General features: G+C 58.1%; 1 protein-coding gene across 1 annotated transcript in view; it reads left to right on the top strand.

Moving 5' to 3' along the window:
* The window catches only part of Hcn4 (hyperpolarization activated cyclic nucleotide gated potassium channel 4), a 38,469-nt gene that overhangs the window by 20,956 nt on the left and 1,363 nt on the right, over positions 1-16,150 (top strand). The window contains exons 2-7 of the mRNA XM_042697476.1: positions 526-949; positions 10,209-10,370; positions 12,398-12,616; positions 14,027-14,173; positions 14,272-14,512; positions 15,876-16,040. Coding sequence (XP_042553410.1) covers positions 526-949; positions 10,209-10,370; positions 12,398-12,616; positions 14,027-14,173; positions 14,272-14,512; positions 15,876-16,040 — 1,358 coding nt within the window. The remainder of the gene's footprint in view (positions 1-525; positions 950-10,208; positions 10,371-12,397; positions 12,617-14,026; positions 14,174-14,271; positions 14,513-15,875; positions 16,041-16,150) is intronic.

Here is a 16,150-nt window from a genome sequence, read left to right on the forward strand (position 1 = left end):
CCTAAAACAGCCTCTCTTCCCCCCCCTCGGGGCCCCTGCATGCTTTGTGTGGCAGCAGAACTCTCCTGGAGGGGGAGGGGAAAGATGGAGGAGGTTTGTCCCCCACTGCAGGGCAGAGGGCATCCGTAGTGCATGAAGAGCCTCTTCCAGCCGGGCACTGGTGGCTCAGGCCTGTCATCTTAGCTCCTCAGGAAGCTGAGATCTGTGGTTCGTGCTTCAAAGCCAGCCCAGGCAGGAAAGTCTGTGAGACTCTTATTTCCAGTAAACTACTCAGAAACAAACAAACAAACAAACAAACCAGAAGTGGTGCTGTGGTTCAAGTGGTAGAGTGCTAGCCTTGAGTACAGAGAGGCTCAGGGGCAGTGCCCCAGGCCTTGAGTTCAAGCCCCTGGACTGGCAAAAAACAAAACAAAACAACAACTATACACACAAGACTTCTCTGGCTCCTATTGGCTCACCCTTGGAGCACCCTCCCTTAGTCTCTGCCCTCTCCTGGTGACTCGAGTCCTGTGTTTCCCCCGGCAGATTTTACTGGGACCTGACCATGCTGCTGCTGATGGTGGGAAACCTCATCATCATCCCTGTGGGCATCACCTTCTTCAAGGACGAGAACACCACGCCCTGGATCGTCTTCAACGTGGTGTCTGACACCTTTTTCCTGGTTGACCTGGTCCTGAACTTCCGCACGGGGATCGTCGTGGAGGACAACACTGAGATCATCCTCGACCCGCAGCGCATCAAGATGAAGTACCTCAAGAGCTGGTTTGTGGTGGACTTCGTCTCTTCCATTCCCGTGGACTACATCTTCCTCATCGTGGAGACGCGCATCGATTCTGAGGTCTACAAGACCGCCAGGGCCCTGCGCATCGTCCGCTTCACCAAGATCCTCAGCCTCCTCCGCCTCCTGCGGCTCTCGCGCCTGATCCGATACATTCACCAGTGGGAGGAGGTAAGTGGCCAGACCACCCGTCTTCTGAAATCTCAGGTTGCTGGACACGGCTGTCCAATTGTAGCAGGCATACCTACTCCAAGAGGACAAATACTAGTCCTTTCTGGACTGCATATCACGTGTGTGATGCTGCCCAAAGCATTTGATACACACTGTCCTGGGTGCCACGTGGGTACACGGAGAACTTGCGTTTAGCGCAAGGAAACTGAAAAGTGCAGCGATTTTACCCCTGGTTACATGCCTGATGGTTGGTGAAATGGCAGGCGGAAGCGGCCAACTATAGATACACACATGGGAGAGGAAATACCATTGGGGTTTGTAAACTCCAAAGGCCAAAAAAGGGCCATTTGGGGGACAGTTGGAGATGTGGGGTCCTGACGAGAAAGAGCTAGGGAATGCACCTGCCTGGATTGGGCAGCCTCTGCTCAGCCCTGCTTAGCTGTTGCTGTGGAAGAATGGCCTGTGTTCCTAGAGCTACAGATTCAGCATGATGGAAATCTGATTTTGGTAAATTTTTTTCTTGACAGTGGTTTTATTTATTTATTTAGTCGGTCGTGGGGCTTGAACTCTGGGCCTGGGCGCTGTCTCTCAGTTCTTCAGCTCAAGGCGAGCACTCTACCACTTTCGCCACAGCACCACTTCCGGTTTTCTGGTGGTTTACTGGAAATAAGAGTCTCATGGACTTTCCTGCCTGGTCTGGCTTTGAACCGCGATCCTCAGATCGCAGCCTCCTGAGTAGCTAGGATGACAGGCGACCGGTGTTCGCAGTGGTTTTAGATTGGGCTGTTCTAGAGCAACCCAGGAGATGAGGCTCTGTAAGAATGTGATGGGGGGAAGGGAGGAGCATGGGGGGGGGGAGGGAAAAGGGAGGGAGGAGACAGAGATGGGCAGCCCTTGAGGGCAGGGCATTAAGCGAAGTTCAGTGGGGATTGGCTGAAACCGTCTGTGCCACAGCTGGGCATTTCCCAGTCAGAAGAAAAGAGCTGGAGAGCCGGGTGGTGGTGGCTCACGCCTGTAATCCTAGCTACTCAGGAGGCTGAGATCTGAGGATCGCGGTTCAAAGCCAGCCCGGGCAGGAGAGACCATGAGACTCCTATCTCCAATAAACCACCAGAAAACCGGAAGTGGCGCTGTAGCTCAAGTGGTAGAACGCTCGCCTTGAGCTGAAGAGCTGAGGGACAGCGCCCAGGCCCAGAGTTCAAGCCCCACAACCGACAAAAAAAAAAAAAAAAAGAGCTGGAATGTCTCTCCCCACAAGTCAGTCTGCAGGGGGCTCTCAGGCCTCTGCGCAGGATGTGGCCCCTCCCCCAAGATCCTGGGTTCCTTTGCACAACATTACAACAGAAACTGTCAATGGTGGCTCCTGCCAGTAATCCTAGCAGTTCAGGAGACTGAGTCCTGAGCATCCTGGTTTGAAGCCAGCCCAGGCAGGGAAGTCTGTGAGATTGTTATTGCCAATTAGTTGCCCCTCAAAAAGCTAGATGTGCAGGTGTGGCTCAAGTGGTAGAGTAGCTGCCTTGAGCTAATAAATAAATAGCTCAGGGACAGCACCCAGGCTGGAATTCAAACCCCAGGACCACACATTAAAAAACCAACAAACACAGGGCTGGGAAGGTGGCTCAGTGGTAGAGTGCTTACTTCGCATGCATGAGGCCCTGAGTTTGATTCCTTAGCACCATATAAACAGAAAAGGCTGGAAGTGGCGCTGTGGCTCAAGTGGTAGAGCGCTAGCCTTGAACTGAAGAGCTCAGGGACAGCGCCCAGGCCCAGAGTTCAAGCCCCATGATGGACAAAAAAAAAAAAAAAAAAAGCTGGGCTCTGGTGACTCATGCCTATAAGCCTAGTTACTCTGGAAGGGTGAGTTCTGAGGATCTCAGTTCAAAGCCAGCCTGGGCAAGAAAGTCTGTGGGACTCTTATCTCCAATGAACCACCAGAAAACCGGAAGTAGTGCTGTGGCTCAAAGTGGTAGAGCGCTCACCTTAAGCTGAAAAGCTGAGGGACAGCGCCCAGGCCCAGAGTTCAAGCCCCATGACCAAAATACAAACAACAACAACAAAAACACCTGCAAATGAGTTTTGAAGAACTCTAGCTCATCCATGGGCTGGGTGCTTGTCTCTAGAGGAAAAGATGTGGCCAGTGACCTTGTTGGGAACCCAGAGGTGTGTTTGTCACTACTGAGTACTTGCTTTGGCACCTGCAGGCCAGCCTGGGGGTTCTGGGGTTGCGGGTGAGGGGCTCTGTGACCCCTTCCCCTGGGCTTGGAGAGGGCCGTGCTGATGGGGACTGTCGGCCGTGTCTGTGGGTCCCCAGTCTCCAAGAAGGCCTGAGTTGCGTGGAAAGGCCACGATCTGGGTCCACAGTCCCCGCCCGCAACGCTCTTCCTCCCCACGTGGCTGCTGCACCCACGGCTGACAGGCGGGGCCCTTGGCAGATTCAGGTCAGAGGCATCGCAAACCCGCGTGTCTCCGAAGAAGGGCCTACACCAGCCCGGCAGAATGCCCCCCACCCCCCACGGGCAGAAGTACACTTTTGTGGCTTGGAGCATTTGCATGACTCCTGCTGATAAACAGGGACCATGACTCACTCCAGGTCGGGAGGAAGGGCGGGCGGGAGCCGAGGTATCTGCGCTCCTAGGAGGATGGCAGCCCCTGGGCCAGCTAACAGGATCCGGTGACTTTTTTTCCTGTTGGATTGTGGGCCTTGAACTTGGGGCTTGGGCATTGTCCCTGAGCTTTTTTTTTTTTTACCTAAGCCTAGCACTCTACCACTTTGAGCCAAAGCTCCACTTCTGGTTTTCTGGTGGTTCATTGGAGATACCTGTCTCACAGACGTTCCCGCCCGGGCTGGCTTTGAATCACGATCTTCAGATCTCCGCTTCCTGAGTAGCTAGGATGACAGGCGTAGCCTCCGGCGCCTGGCTCCTGGCGGGCTTTCGAGTTGGAACGGCACATTGGAGACCCAAATTAAACCCCAACTCCACACTGTGTGAGCGTGTGGCCCCGCTCTGCTCCCTTAACTCTGAGCCTTGTTCTCTTTATCTGCAGAATGGGTGATTATAGAATCTGATGTTTGTAGAGACCTTCACCCTGCTGTAAAAAAAAAAAAAAGCCACTTAAAAGCCAGGCCCTGATGTAGAAGAGCCATTTAAAAGCCAAGCCCTGGTAGGGCACGCCTGCCATCCGAGCTACTCAGGAGGCTGAGATCTGAGGACTGTGGTTCAAAGCCAGCCTCAGGAAGGAAAGGCCACGAGACTCCTATGAATTAACGAATCACCAAAAAGCTGGAAGTGGAGCTGTGGCTCAAGTGGTGGAGGCACCAGCCTTGAGCTGGACAGCACCCAGGCCCTGAGTAAAAGAAGTTCTTTAATAAACACTCCTCCCACAATGTGTTAGCAGCAGGCCATTGGTTACTCATGCCTACGCGGCGAGGTACACAGGGCGGGGCTTAGCCCCCATTCACCTGGCCAGGAGACTGGATCCGAAGGGGGCGCTGTGCCCCTCAGTAGTGGGATCTGTATGACGGAGGGTCTCCCTTCTGTTCTGCTCCTCCGATGCCGTGAAGCTCCCTCTGGTGCCCTTCACTGGGTGCCCGGCCTCCACTCACTCCAGATGCTCACATCCAGCTGTGCTCTGACCTGCATGGGGGACACGGGGTGGGATGGGTTGGAGATCCCTGAGAGATGGGGGGAGGGGTGGGGAGAGTCTGCGGTCAGGATGGAGAAGGGACAGTAGGGGGGGAAGAGGGGGTCGGGGGTGGCCGCCTCGCGCTGTGAAGGAAGGAGGAAGGCATTATTTCCCAGAATGCCCATCACAGGTAGAAATGCAAGACGCTGCTGGCTTCTCCACTGCCCCATTTGTCATCAATGGCGCCTCCGTGGAAGCCGCAGCGACCCCTGGAGGCCAGCCTTGCTCCCCTGGTAGTCCTGGGCCCTTGCCGGGGTCGTGGCCATCCATGCCAGGAGCTCAGGCCCAGGGCTGCCATCTACACAGCTCCTCCAGCCTGGCTCCTTTCTGGACCGTGCAGACGTGGTGAGCTAGGCCGTGTGTAGCCTGGGCCTTGTCGCTGGGAAGGCAGAGGCCCCAGGGGGCCCTCGGGGGTCCTGACCTGGACATTGCTACTCAATCTACTTGGCAGGCAGGGAGATCCCAGGAGGCCAGATGGGTAGCTCTGTGCCCCCCCCCCCCCCCCACACACACCAGCACACCCTTATCTCTCCTACCAGCTGCAGAGGAAATTGCTTTGAGCTGATTTCTCTAGGCGGCAGGGCCCTGAACCCCTGGGATTGGACTGGGCTTTCCCAGCTGGCTTCATGAACCCCATCTTGTCAGCCCTCTTGGGCCCCAAGTTTCTCCCAGGCTCAGCTTGCTGGGGAGGGCTGGGGGGGGGGCGGGAGGGGGGCTGGTGTCCGGGTCACAGGAGCGCTCTGATCTCTTCCTCGCTGGGCTTCCGTTTCCTCAGCTAGCGGCGTGCTGGTGTTTTCTGAGGCTTGCCCCCCCCACCTTCCCTCTCCTCTCTACTATCCCCCCCACCTCCCCTCTCCTCTTCACCCCCCCCCCCCCCCCAGCCCAGGCTCAAGTATCTCTTGGTAAAAACAGAACCTGTGCTGAGGTTGTGCTTGTGGCTGACAGGGCTTAAAGGAAGGCGCTGGGGGGGGGGGGAGCTAGGCGAGGCCGGTGCTGGCAGGGACCCCAGCCTCCGTCTTTCTGTCCCCGGGAGATCTAGGTCAGCAGCCTGGCCTCCCCCAGCCAGCCTGGCCCTCCCTCTGAGGTGTGAGCTTGTCACAGGCTCCAGGGCTATTGTTAGAAACCTCGGTTGCCCCCTCCTCCCCCCTCCAGCTGTTCCCCTGCACTCCGGCGACCCATTCCAGAAGCTTCTATTCTCCCAGCAGGCTGGAGGCAGGATGCCAGGCCTGAGCGGCTGGGTGGACCCTGATGGGTCCTCCAGCTCTCAGACTCGGGGGAGCAGTGGGGAGAGGTCGTGGGGTTGGAGGGAGGCTGGGGCTGGACCCTGGCTGCAGCAGCATACCCGTTCCTCCCGCCGTAGATGACAGGCGCTGGGTCCTGAGAGGCCCCGGAAGTTCCTGGTTTTCTAGGTGGAGCAAATGAGGCTCTGGAGAGGAATGCAACAGGTCCCAGGAAGAGGAAGTCCCAGGGCAGCTTGACTGACCATTTCCGGTGCTGGGAGAGGAAGGGAAGGGAAGGAACCCACTATGCGCAGACTACCCACTGTGAGCCACGTGGACACGATTCCTTCCCAGACCCAAGGCAGATCTGGGAGCTTGCAGCTGCTGACCCATTCCACAGATTAGGAGAGTGAGGCGCAGGGGAGGTGTGGTAGGGGAGTGGGTGTGGCCTCCCAGAGGGTAGGAGGAGCCTATCTGTCTGGAGAGGCCTGGGGCGGCCTGGGGCGACCTGAAGAGGAAGGTGCTCGGCCCCCCCACCCTCCCCGAGGGAGAACTAACATCGAGAAAGCAAGTTTTAATGAAATATAAAGAGCAAGGCAAATATTGACCCAGCGCAGCTGACTGGCAGGTGGCTGGTCCCGCAGCCCGTGGTCGGCGCACACAGCCTCGAGCCGTTTCTCCCAACAACAGCCAACCTGGCTCTCAGCAACCACATCCTGGGTGCTGTCCAGTGCTTGGGGTGCGGCCAGTAGCGTCCTCCTGGAAGCTCGGACAGAGCCATTTGGATCTGCAAGGCTCTGCAGTCAGAACCTTGTACCTATCCTCCACCCAGGCCCTCCTTCACCTGGCCCGGGGGAGGGGGGAGCTCTGTGCTGTGTCTTCCCAGCGCACCCCCAGATTCCCAGTGCCACAGAGTGCTCCACAGGTCCTGAGCCCTGCTTCGGTAGTGGCAAAGGCAAAAAAGGAGACAGAAAAGACACCATCTTGGAAGAAAATCAATTATGAAGGAAAGAAAAAATGAAAAAGTAGGCAAAGAAGAATTGAAGACATTGTGTGAACACAGGCCTGCCCAGATGCTTCTTTCTCTGAGAGCCAGAGCGGCTGGTAGACAGGAGTTGGGATTGAGGCCCAGCTGCCACGGCCCGGGCATACAACATTACCTCCCATACAATATGCCTTCATTCATCTAAGCATCTACACAGATATCCAAGCAACTAGCAGGTGTTTGAAAGGCTTCCCCGCTAAGCATGGAGGAATACCGAAATGCAAAATACAGAAAAGAACTCTATCTCATAGAGTATTAAGCCAGATAGTAAATGTCAGTTTTTAAATTATCATTATTATTATTATTATTATTATTTGGCAGTACTAGGGTTTAAATTCAGGGTCTTACATTTGCTAGGCAAGTGCTCTACCACTTGGTTTTGTTTTTTGTTTTTTTTTTTGGTCGTGGGGACTGAACTCTGGGCCTGGGCGCTGTCCCTCAGCTCTTCAGCTCAAGGCTAGCGCTCTACCACTTGAGCCACAGCGCCACTTCCAGGTTTTTCTGCTTATGTGGTGCTGAGGAATCGAACCCAGGGTCTCATGCATGCAAGGCAAGCGCTCTACCACTGAGCCACCTTCCCAGCCCCTGCTCTACCACTTGAGCCACACCACCAGGCCTTTTTGTTTGTTGAGGTTATTCATTTATTATGTGTGTGCTTGAACTCAGGGCCTGGAGGTGTTGTGTGGCTTTTTCTCGCAAGGCTAGCACTCTACCACTTGAACCATACCTCTACTTCTGGCTTTTATTTTTTGCTAATTGGAGATCAGGGTGTCATGGATTTGTCTGTTTGGGCTGGCTTTGAACTGTGATCCTCAAATCTCAGCTTCCTGAGTAGTTAGGATGACAGGCATGAATCACCAGTGCCCAGCATTTAGGTTATTACTACTTTTTTTCAGATAAATATCTTCTTGTGCCCAGGGTGGCCTGGACCACCATCTTTTAGCTCTCCATCTCCCGATTTGCTGGGATTATAGACGTGTGCTACCATAACTGGCAGTAAACGTGATTTTCCTGCCACATAGGAAATGAATCAGGCCGAGTCCATCCCCGGGGAGGGTGGCCGGGAGAAGCTGGGTCTGCTTCTCACAGGGCTGTAGGGCCTTTCCATGAAATGGCTGACAGTAGAAGGAGCTGAAGGAAGGACACACAGCAGGTGGGAATAAACCTAGTACTGAGGCGAGTAAGAACTGGCTGGGGCCGTGAGGGACCTGAAGATCGCCAGGGTAGCTGCAGGAGGTGACCGCGAGCAGAGGGAGGGAGGTGGACTGGTTGGAATCCAGGCCACAGAGGCCACGGTAGCCACAGCCCGCAGGTGGAGTCAAGAGTACCACAGCCCTCTTGATGTCCTTTGTATTTTTTTGGCAGTCCTGGGGCCTGAACTCCGGGCCTGGGCGCTGTCCCTCAGCTCTTCAGCTCAAGGCTAGCACTCTACCACTGGAGCCACAGTGCCACTTCCAGGTTTTTCTGCTTATGTGGTGCTGAGGAATCGAACCCACAGCCTCATGCATGCAAGGCAAGCGCTCTACCACTGAGCCACCTTCCCAGCCCCCGCTTGATGCCTTGAAGGTTACTTTCTAGCTGCTCAGCTGGACTGGAAGACCCAAGAGTCTAATGGGGGGGGGGTCTTCTGGGATTGGACTGGAGTAGAAAATCTGGAGATGTCTCTACAGGACGTGGGCCCAAGGGCCTAGGCTGAGCAGATGCGACACCAGTGACCCTAGATGGGAGACAGGGAAGAGTGGGGTTTGGGACGTGTCCATCTGGAAACAGAACATTGAGCATTAGGAGTCGGCCTGCCTCTGGGACCCCAGCCCGGTCTCAGCAGGGCCCAGCTCCGGGCCTGCCGTCCTGCCCACCATGGACCACTGTGCCCGTGGCCTTGACCTTCAAGATCAGGACTGAGAAGAGGGAATTCTGGAGCCTGTCTCTTTGGACTCACCTTTCTTCTTCTGAAATGGCTTTCCATTAGATCTCTGGCCCAAAGCCCCTTTCCAGAAGCAGTGCATTTGCCCGCTGTTGAGGGACCAGAACTAAAGCTTGGTGGCTGGAGCCACCCCAAGCCCATTCCTCCTTGGCCAGGACCTCTACGGGCCTGCCTTAGCCTCCCCAGCCCTGCCTCCCCTCGCTGTACTATCGCCGTGGTGACTCCTGCCAGACGCCAGCGTGCGTAACGTCAGGAAGGGGAAGCGAGCAGGGATACTGGGCAGGTCCCGCTGCCCTACCACGCCACAGCCTCCTTGGAGCCTCAGGAGTGGAGGGGGGCTGGGGGCCGGGGCTCAGGGTGCCGCCATCCTTGATGCAAGCAACAACCCCCCCCCAAAAAAACACCCCAGAGCATTACTACTTACACTTGCTAAGGGAAGATGAATTATTAATAACAACTTAGCAGTTCATTAGGGCTTGTAATTTATCCAATACTTCTCTACTCAGTATTAAGTACTTTATATGTATAATTTAATCTTTTTGACAACTCGTTCCGCTAAGACGTTTTTATCACCATTTTCCAGATGACAAGAAAAACATGATCAGAGAGGTTGGGTTTATATTCTTTTCAAGATCAGTGCAGCTAGGAGTTGGGTAGATTCCGGGCCTGGGGAGCAGGGGGCGGGGGAGGGTGTCAGATCTGTAGGAACGTGGAACCTGTGGCCCAAGGCTGCCCACCCCAACTGTCTGAGGGCTGACTTTGCCCTCGCTGTAGGCTCCTGGGCTGGATTCAGAGATTCTAAGTTCCAGCCCTGGGCCTGACTCTAAACCATGGCTCCTGGAGAGCATCCTGTATCCACAAGGTTATCTCGTGCTGGTGCTGGGGCTTGAACTCAGGGCCTGGGCACTGTCCCTGAGCTGCTTTTGCTCAAGGTTAGCATGTAAACCGTTCGAGCCAGAGTTCCATGTCTGTGGTTTGTCTTTGTTTTCCCCCTTTGGGGATGGAGGTAGTTTATTGGGGATCAGAGTCTTACGCTTCCCTGCCCCGGCTGGCTTTGAACCATGATTCTCAGAGCTCAGCCTCCTAAGTAGCTGGAATGGCAGGTGTGAGCCACCAGCACTCGGCTGGTATACCAACAAGGTGTCTTCTCAGACTGTGCATGGACTACACTAGGATCCACATAGTCTGATGGCTGTATCTCCTGTAGGTGACCCTGGGCCCGCCCCGGGCCCCCTCTCTGGGACCCCACAGCCTGTTTTCTTACCTCTTGGGGGGCTCAGGCCCAGCTGTCTCTCCCCTGATCCGGCCTGGCCTGCGTGTGGCCGGCAATGGTGGCCATGGGGCGGGGCGGCGCCTGTGCCCCTCACTCCGCGCCTCCGCCGGCAGATCTTCCACATGACCTACGACCTAGCCAGCGCCGTGGTGCGCATCGTGAACCTCATCGGCATGATGCTGCTGCTGTGCCACTGGGACGGCTGCCTGCAGTTCCTGGTACCCATGCTGCAGGACTTCCCGCATGACTGCTGGGTGTCCATGAACGGCATGGTGGTGAGTGCGCCCTGCCCCCCCCCCCCCCCCCCGCCTCCCCCGAGGGGCGCTCGCCCCCCCCCAGACCCCGGATGGGCAGAGAATGCACGGGGGAGCGCACAGGACCAGGTGGCGTAGATCGCTGCCCTGCCCATCCCACGGCGCTGCCCGTGCCCGATGCCACTCACAGCCCTTGGCTGTGAACTGTCGCTGCCACCTTCCAACCATCGTAGCTACACAGTGTGGCCTGATGCCACCCAAGAAGACTTAAGGCCTCCGGGACCGGATGGGACCCTAGAAGCTGAACCCCAGAAATTAGCCATCTCTAGCCCACACGGATGACCAGAGTATTAGGAACATTTTCTGCTCCAGAGGTAGAGCTGGGATGCCTGGCTCCCAGACAGACAGACAGACAGACACACACACGCACGTACGCACGCACGCACTCATGCACACACGCACATACACATGCACACCAGCCATGGAGAGCAGGCAGATGGCAGCCTGGCCTCCCGTCCCCTCCAGCCCTGCAGCTGGGTAAGTACCTGGAGCCCTAGAAGCCATGAGGAAGAGCCCCCCACCCCCAGCCCTGCTTGGGCAGGAACAGCCTCCCATGAGGGTGGAAGGACCCTCCTCCCTGCCCCCCCCCAAAAAAAATCCAAACCCATGAGCCTTTCTCTGGCTGTAATCCTCTCCCCCTTAGGCAGTGTGTGGTTTGGTCTGAAAGCAAATGCCCAGGGCCCCAGGGGAGAGAAAACTGGCTCCGAAAGAGGTGAAAGACACCCCAAGGTCTTCCAGCATCCCACAGGCCTTTGCAGAACAGCCTTTTGATGAGCTAAGTGTAAATGAACGCGCCCGGCCAGGCCTGGGGATTGAGCCTGCCCCCCCTCCCCGTGCCCCTCCCCCAGAGGCTCAGCAATGCGTCTGGAAGCTCCCCTTCCTCCCCTAAAACATAGGAGGCAACTCGGGGGGCTGCCCTTGGGCTCCCCAGACCCCTTCCACTCCCGGGAACCAGCCAGCTCTGCCCGCCCTGCCCTGGTGTGGACTGAGCCGCTGTGCCCAAGGCAGGAGCCCAGCTCTGCCCAGGACGGTTGACCTTGAACTTGGCCCTGGCTTCTGAGGTTCCTGGGCCTGCCCTCCTGCAGGTGCTGCGGGCAGCCTGGTGCTAGGGGAGTTCTCAGGGCTCAGGGCAGGGACTGCAGGCGGGCACACTGGCTTGGGTTCCTGCCAGTGGAGAGGGGGTGGGTTGGGGGGGCTCACCGGTGACTCCTCCCGCGAGGCACAGGGCCTCTGGACGGGAAGGGGACAGGCCCCTGGCACACTGCATTCCGGAAGTGGCTCTTTCTGAGCCCGTGTTCCCACGCCGAGCCTTCTTGGCGACACCACCGGCTGGCTCTGGAGACAGATATAGCCATGAGCCTCCTCGTCACCTCCTCTGCAGGCCACCTCTGGGGCAGTGGGAGCGGAGCTAGTGGCCACAGCCCCGGGTGGGTGGACAGGCTTCCTTCCATGGGGTGGGGGTGGGGGTTAACTTCCACTTGAATCGTCAAAGGAGGACCAGGTTTTGGGGGCTCTGACTGCCCAGCTGTCCCCCAACCCCCCGGGGGGAGAGTCTCTGGTTTTGTAATGGAGGTCAGTAGGGGAATGGGCTTTGCTTAGCAGTGGTTTGGGGGTGGGAGTGGGGATATGTTGACCAGCTAGGGACAGTGGGGGGGGGAGGTTGGGGGGGGGTGATTCAGCCTGCAGAACTTGCTATTCAGCCAAAGAGGCTCCAGGCTACCCCGCGGGGGCTACCCTGGTCTCCTCGCTCCCATTTCCAGCTGGATCCCTGTCCCTCACTGTAAGAGGAAATGGGGTCTCCCTGTCCCTCATCCAGGACCATCAGCCAAAGCAAGAACCAGTGTGGGGGTGGGGCGGGGAGCCCCAAGTTTAGCCACTAGGAAAGTCAGGCTTGAGGGGGGGCAGCAAATCTTCTAGGGGGCGAGCGAGCAGGGCCCCGCCTGCCCCTGGCCCAGCCCGTTCAGCCCGGTGCCCCTGTCCGTCCACAGAACAACTCGTGGGGGAAGCAGTACTCCTACGCCCTCTTCAAGGCCATGAGCCACATGCTGTGCATCGGCTACGGGCGGCAGGCGCCGGTGGGCATGTCGGACGTGTGGCTCACCATGCTCAGCATGATCGTGGGCGCCACCTGCTACGCCATGTTCATCGGCCACGCCACCGCCCTCATCCAGTCCCTGGACTCCTCTCGGCGCCAGTACCAGGAGAAGGTAGGCTGGAGCCTTGGCCAGAGGGAACAAAGCAGGGACAGCCCGCGGGTGCCAGCCCTGCCTGTGATCTGGGCTGCGGGGTGGCGCTGGGGACACCTCCTGGATGAGAATTCCCATCAGCTCCCTGGCCTGAAACCCAGAAAGGGCCCTGTGAGTCTCTGTCTGTGTGCGCGTGCGCACGCATGCTCCTCAGTCCTTGGGCTTGAACTCAGGGCCTGGGCACTGTCCTTGAACTTTTGTGCTCAAGGGTAGCGCTCTACCACTTGAGCCACAGCGCCACTTGTGGCTTTTTGGGTAGATCATTGGAGATAAGAGTCTCAGATTTTCTTGCCCAGGCTGGCCTTGAACCACGATCCTCAGCCTCTTAGCCTCCTGAGTAGCTGGGATGACAGGTGTGCGCAGCAGCGCCCGATTCCATCAATGCCTCCTGACTTGTGCCTGCCCTTCCTCCCTCAGTGGCCTGTCAGTCTCTCTGTTGAAGGGGACCAGTAGATCTTTCTGGGTCTTTGCTCGGCCCGTCAGTGTTCAGCAGGTGTCAGGCCTTTGTATGGCTCACTTGGTTTCCATGATGACAGCTCTGGGTTTCCTTCCTTCCTGGCCCTCCTCCCCTCTGGTAGGTTGTTGAGGTGTGACGACCTTCCACGCCGCCCTCACGTGTCCATGTACGAACCGCGAAGGCTGGATGATACAATTGGCTCGGCTTCATTCTCAGCTCTGGAGGGTTCCATGCGTGTCCCCCATCTCCCGTCACGTCTCCCCTGCTCCCTCCGCTCCAGATCACCACCCTTCACACAGACACTGAGGCAGAAACCCCAGCTCTGTTGTGGATGCCCGCCTCCGAGCAGGCGGGCCTCTCCCTTTAGTCCATCCCAGCAGCGACCCCAGGCCACTGCTGCAGCTTCCTGATGATCTCAGCCTCGCTTGAGGACTGACCAGCAAGGGCTGGTTACCTGTCCATAAGGCGGTGGATGGGTTTCTGAGAGGTTCTGCGAGTCAGACCCTTGATGCCACATTGACAGAGTGAGCAGTATTCATCCGCTCTGCCAGTCCACTCCTCACACAGCAGTGAGCTGGGCGTGGTGGTACACACCTATAATCCCAGCACTCAAGAGGCAGGAGGATCATGAGTTTCAGATCAGCCTAGGTTTACTTAGCAACAAAACAAGGAGGGGGATCAGGAGAATCTGCAGAGCTGGGGGCAGGCTTGCTTAGGGGAAGCAGCAGGAGGAAACTGTGGAAGAGAAATTCCAGGCCACTCAACATGGCAGAGGGTGATGAAGGAGAAATCAGCCAGGTTGGGTGGGCATGGTAGCGCATGCCTGTAATCCTGGTGCAGCTGGGCAGGCTGCCTAGAGGTGACAACTTTTCTCTTCCTCCCAATACCCCCCCCCCCCCTCCACACACACACAGTACAAGCAGGTGGAACAGTACATGTCCTTCCACAAGCTCCCTCCCGACACGCGGCAGCGGATCCACGATTACTACGAGCACCGCTACCAAGGCAAGATGTTCGACGAGGAGAGCATCCTGGGTGAGCTGAGCGAGCCGCTGCGCGAGGTGAGCTGGCCGGGGAGCCTGGGCAGGGAGGGGGGTACTTCCTCCCCCCCTCCTTCCTGCATCCTAACTCGGGCTCCCCCCCCCCCCCCCACACACAGGAGATCATCAACTTCAACTGCCGGAAGCTGGTGGCCTCCATGCCGCTGTTCGCCAACGCGGACCCCAACTTTGTGACGTCCATGCTGACCAAGCTGCGCTTTGAGGTCTTCCAGCCCGGGGACTACATCATCCGCGAAGGCACCATCGGCAAGAAGATGTACTTCATCCAGCACGGCGTGGTCAGCGTACTCACCAAGGGCAACAAGGAGACCAAGCTGGCTGACGGCTCCTATTTTGGAGGTGAGCTGGCTAGTGGGGATCCCCCCCCCCCCCCCCCCCCCCCCCCGTTCCAGCAGCTTTTATCAACAGCGGAAGTTCGTGTCTCACAGCTCCAGAGGCTGGGACTCGGCCAGAGGTTGGGGTTCTCTTGAGGGGCCTCTTCGCAGTCACAGATGACCGCCATCTGGCTGTGGCCTCTTCCCATGAATGCTGTGGCTCTCAGCGAGTTATTTATCATTCATTTGAACTCTGGGCCTGGGCGCTGTCCCTCAGCTCTTTTTGCCCAAGGCTCGCACTCGACCATGCTGAGCTCCAGCTCTGTTTCTAGTTTTCTGGTGGTTCATTGGAGGTAAGCGTCTCAGGGACTTTCCTGCCCTGGGCTGGCTTTGAACCACGATCCTCAGATCTCAGCGTCCATAGTACTTAGGATGACAGGTGTGAGCCACTGGCGGCGGCCACTTCATGAAATTTATGCGAGCTGCACCTGCGTGATATGGTCACCTCCCGAAGCCCTGCCTGCAGATCCCACCCTGAGATGGCGTTTACACGTCATCTGCGGGGTGTGCAGAGAGCGCAAGCTGACATACCTCTGTGGGAGGGAGGCGTGGGTGTCTACTGTAGCTTCAGCCTAGAATGGGGCATTGAGGGCCTGTGAAGCTGCTGTACCAAGCAGTGGGGCCCAAGATCAAGGCCCTGGTGCTTCTCCCATGCTGAGTCCTCCCCAGGCTGAGTCCTCCCCAGGCTGAATACTGTCTGTACTGAGTCCTCCCCAGGCTGAGTCCGCCCCACGCTGAGTGCTTCCCACGCTGAGTGCTCCCCACGCTGAGCGCTCCTGTGCTGAGTCCGCCCCATGCTGAGTGCTCCCCACGCTGAGTCCTCCCCACGCTGAGTCCTCCCCACGCTGAGTGCGCCCCACGCTGAGTCCTCCCCACGCTGAGTCCTCCCCACGCTGAGTGCGCCCCACGCTGAGTGCGCCCCACGCTGAGTCCTCCCCACGCTGAGTCCTCCCCACGCTGAGTGCTCCCCACGCTGAGTGCTCCCCACGCTGAGTCCTCCCCACGCTGAGTCCTCCCCACGCTGAGTCCTCCCCACGCTGAGTCCTCCCCACGCTGAGTCCTCCCACGCTGAGTCCTCCCCACGCTGAGTGCGCCCCACGCTGAGTGCTCCCCACGCTGAGTGCGCCCCACGCTGAGTGCGCCCCACGCTGAGTGCTCCCCACGCTGAGTCCTCCCCACGCTGAGTCCTCCCCACGCTGAGTGCTCCCCACGCTGAGTCCTCCCCACGCTGAGTGCTCCCCACGCTGAGTGCTCCCCACGCTGAGTGCGCCCCACGCTGAGCGCTCCTGTGCTGAGTCCGCCCCACGCTGAGCGCCCCTGTCCTGCAGAGATCTGCCTGCTGACCCGGGGCCGGCGCACGGCCAGCGTCAGGGCGGACACCTACTGCCGCCTGTACTCGCTGAGCGTGGACAACTTCAACGAGGTGCTGGAGGAGTACCCCATGATGCGGCGGGCCTTCGAGACCGTGGCGCTGGACCGCCTGGACCGCATCGGTGAGGGGCGGGGGGGGGGGGCGAGCCCCGGCCCGGGGGAAGGGGGGACCAGCCCCGGCCCCGTGGGAAGGGGACCCCCAGCCCCCCGGCCCCCGGCTCTGGCCTGAGCC

The sequence above is a fragment of the Dipodomys spectabilis genome, unplaced genomic scaffold (assembly GCF_019054845.1).
Source record: "Dipodomys spectabilis isolate Male_0828 unplaced genomic scaffold, ASM1905484v1 ptg000219l, whole genome shotgun sequence".
Taxonomy (NCBI): domain Eukaryota; kingdom Metazoa; phylum Chordata; class Mammalia; order Rodentia; family Heteromyidae; genus Dipodomys; species Dipodomys spectabilis.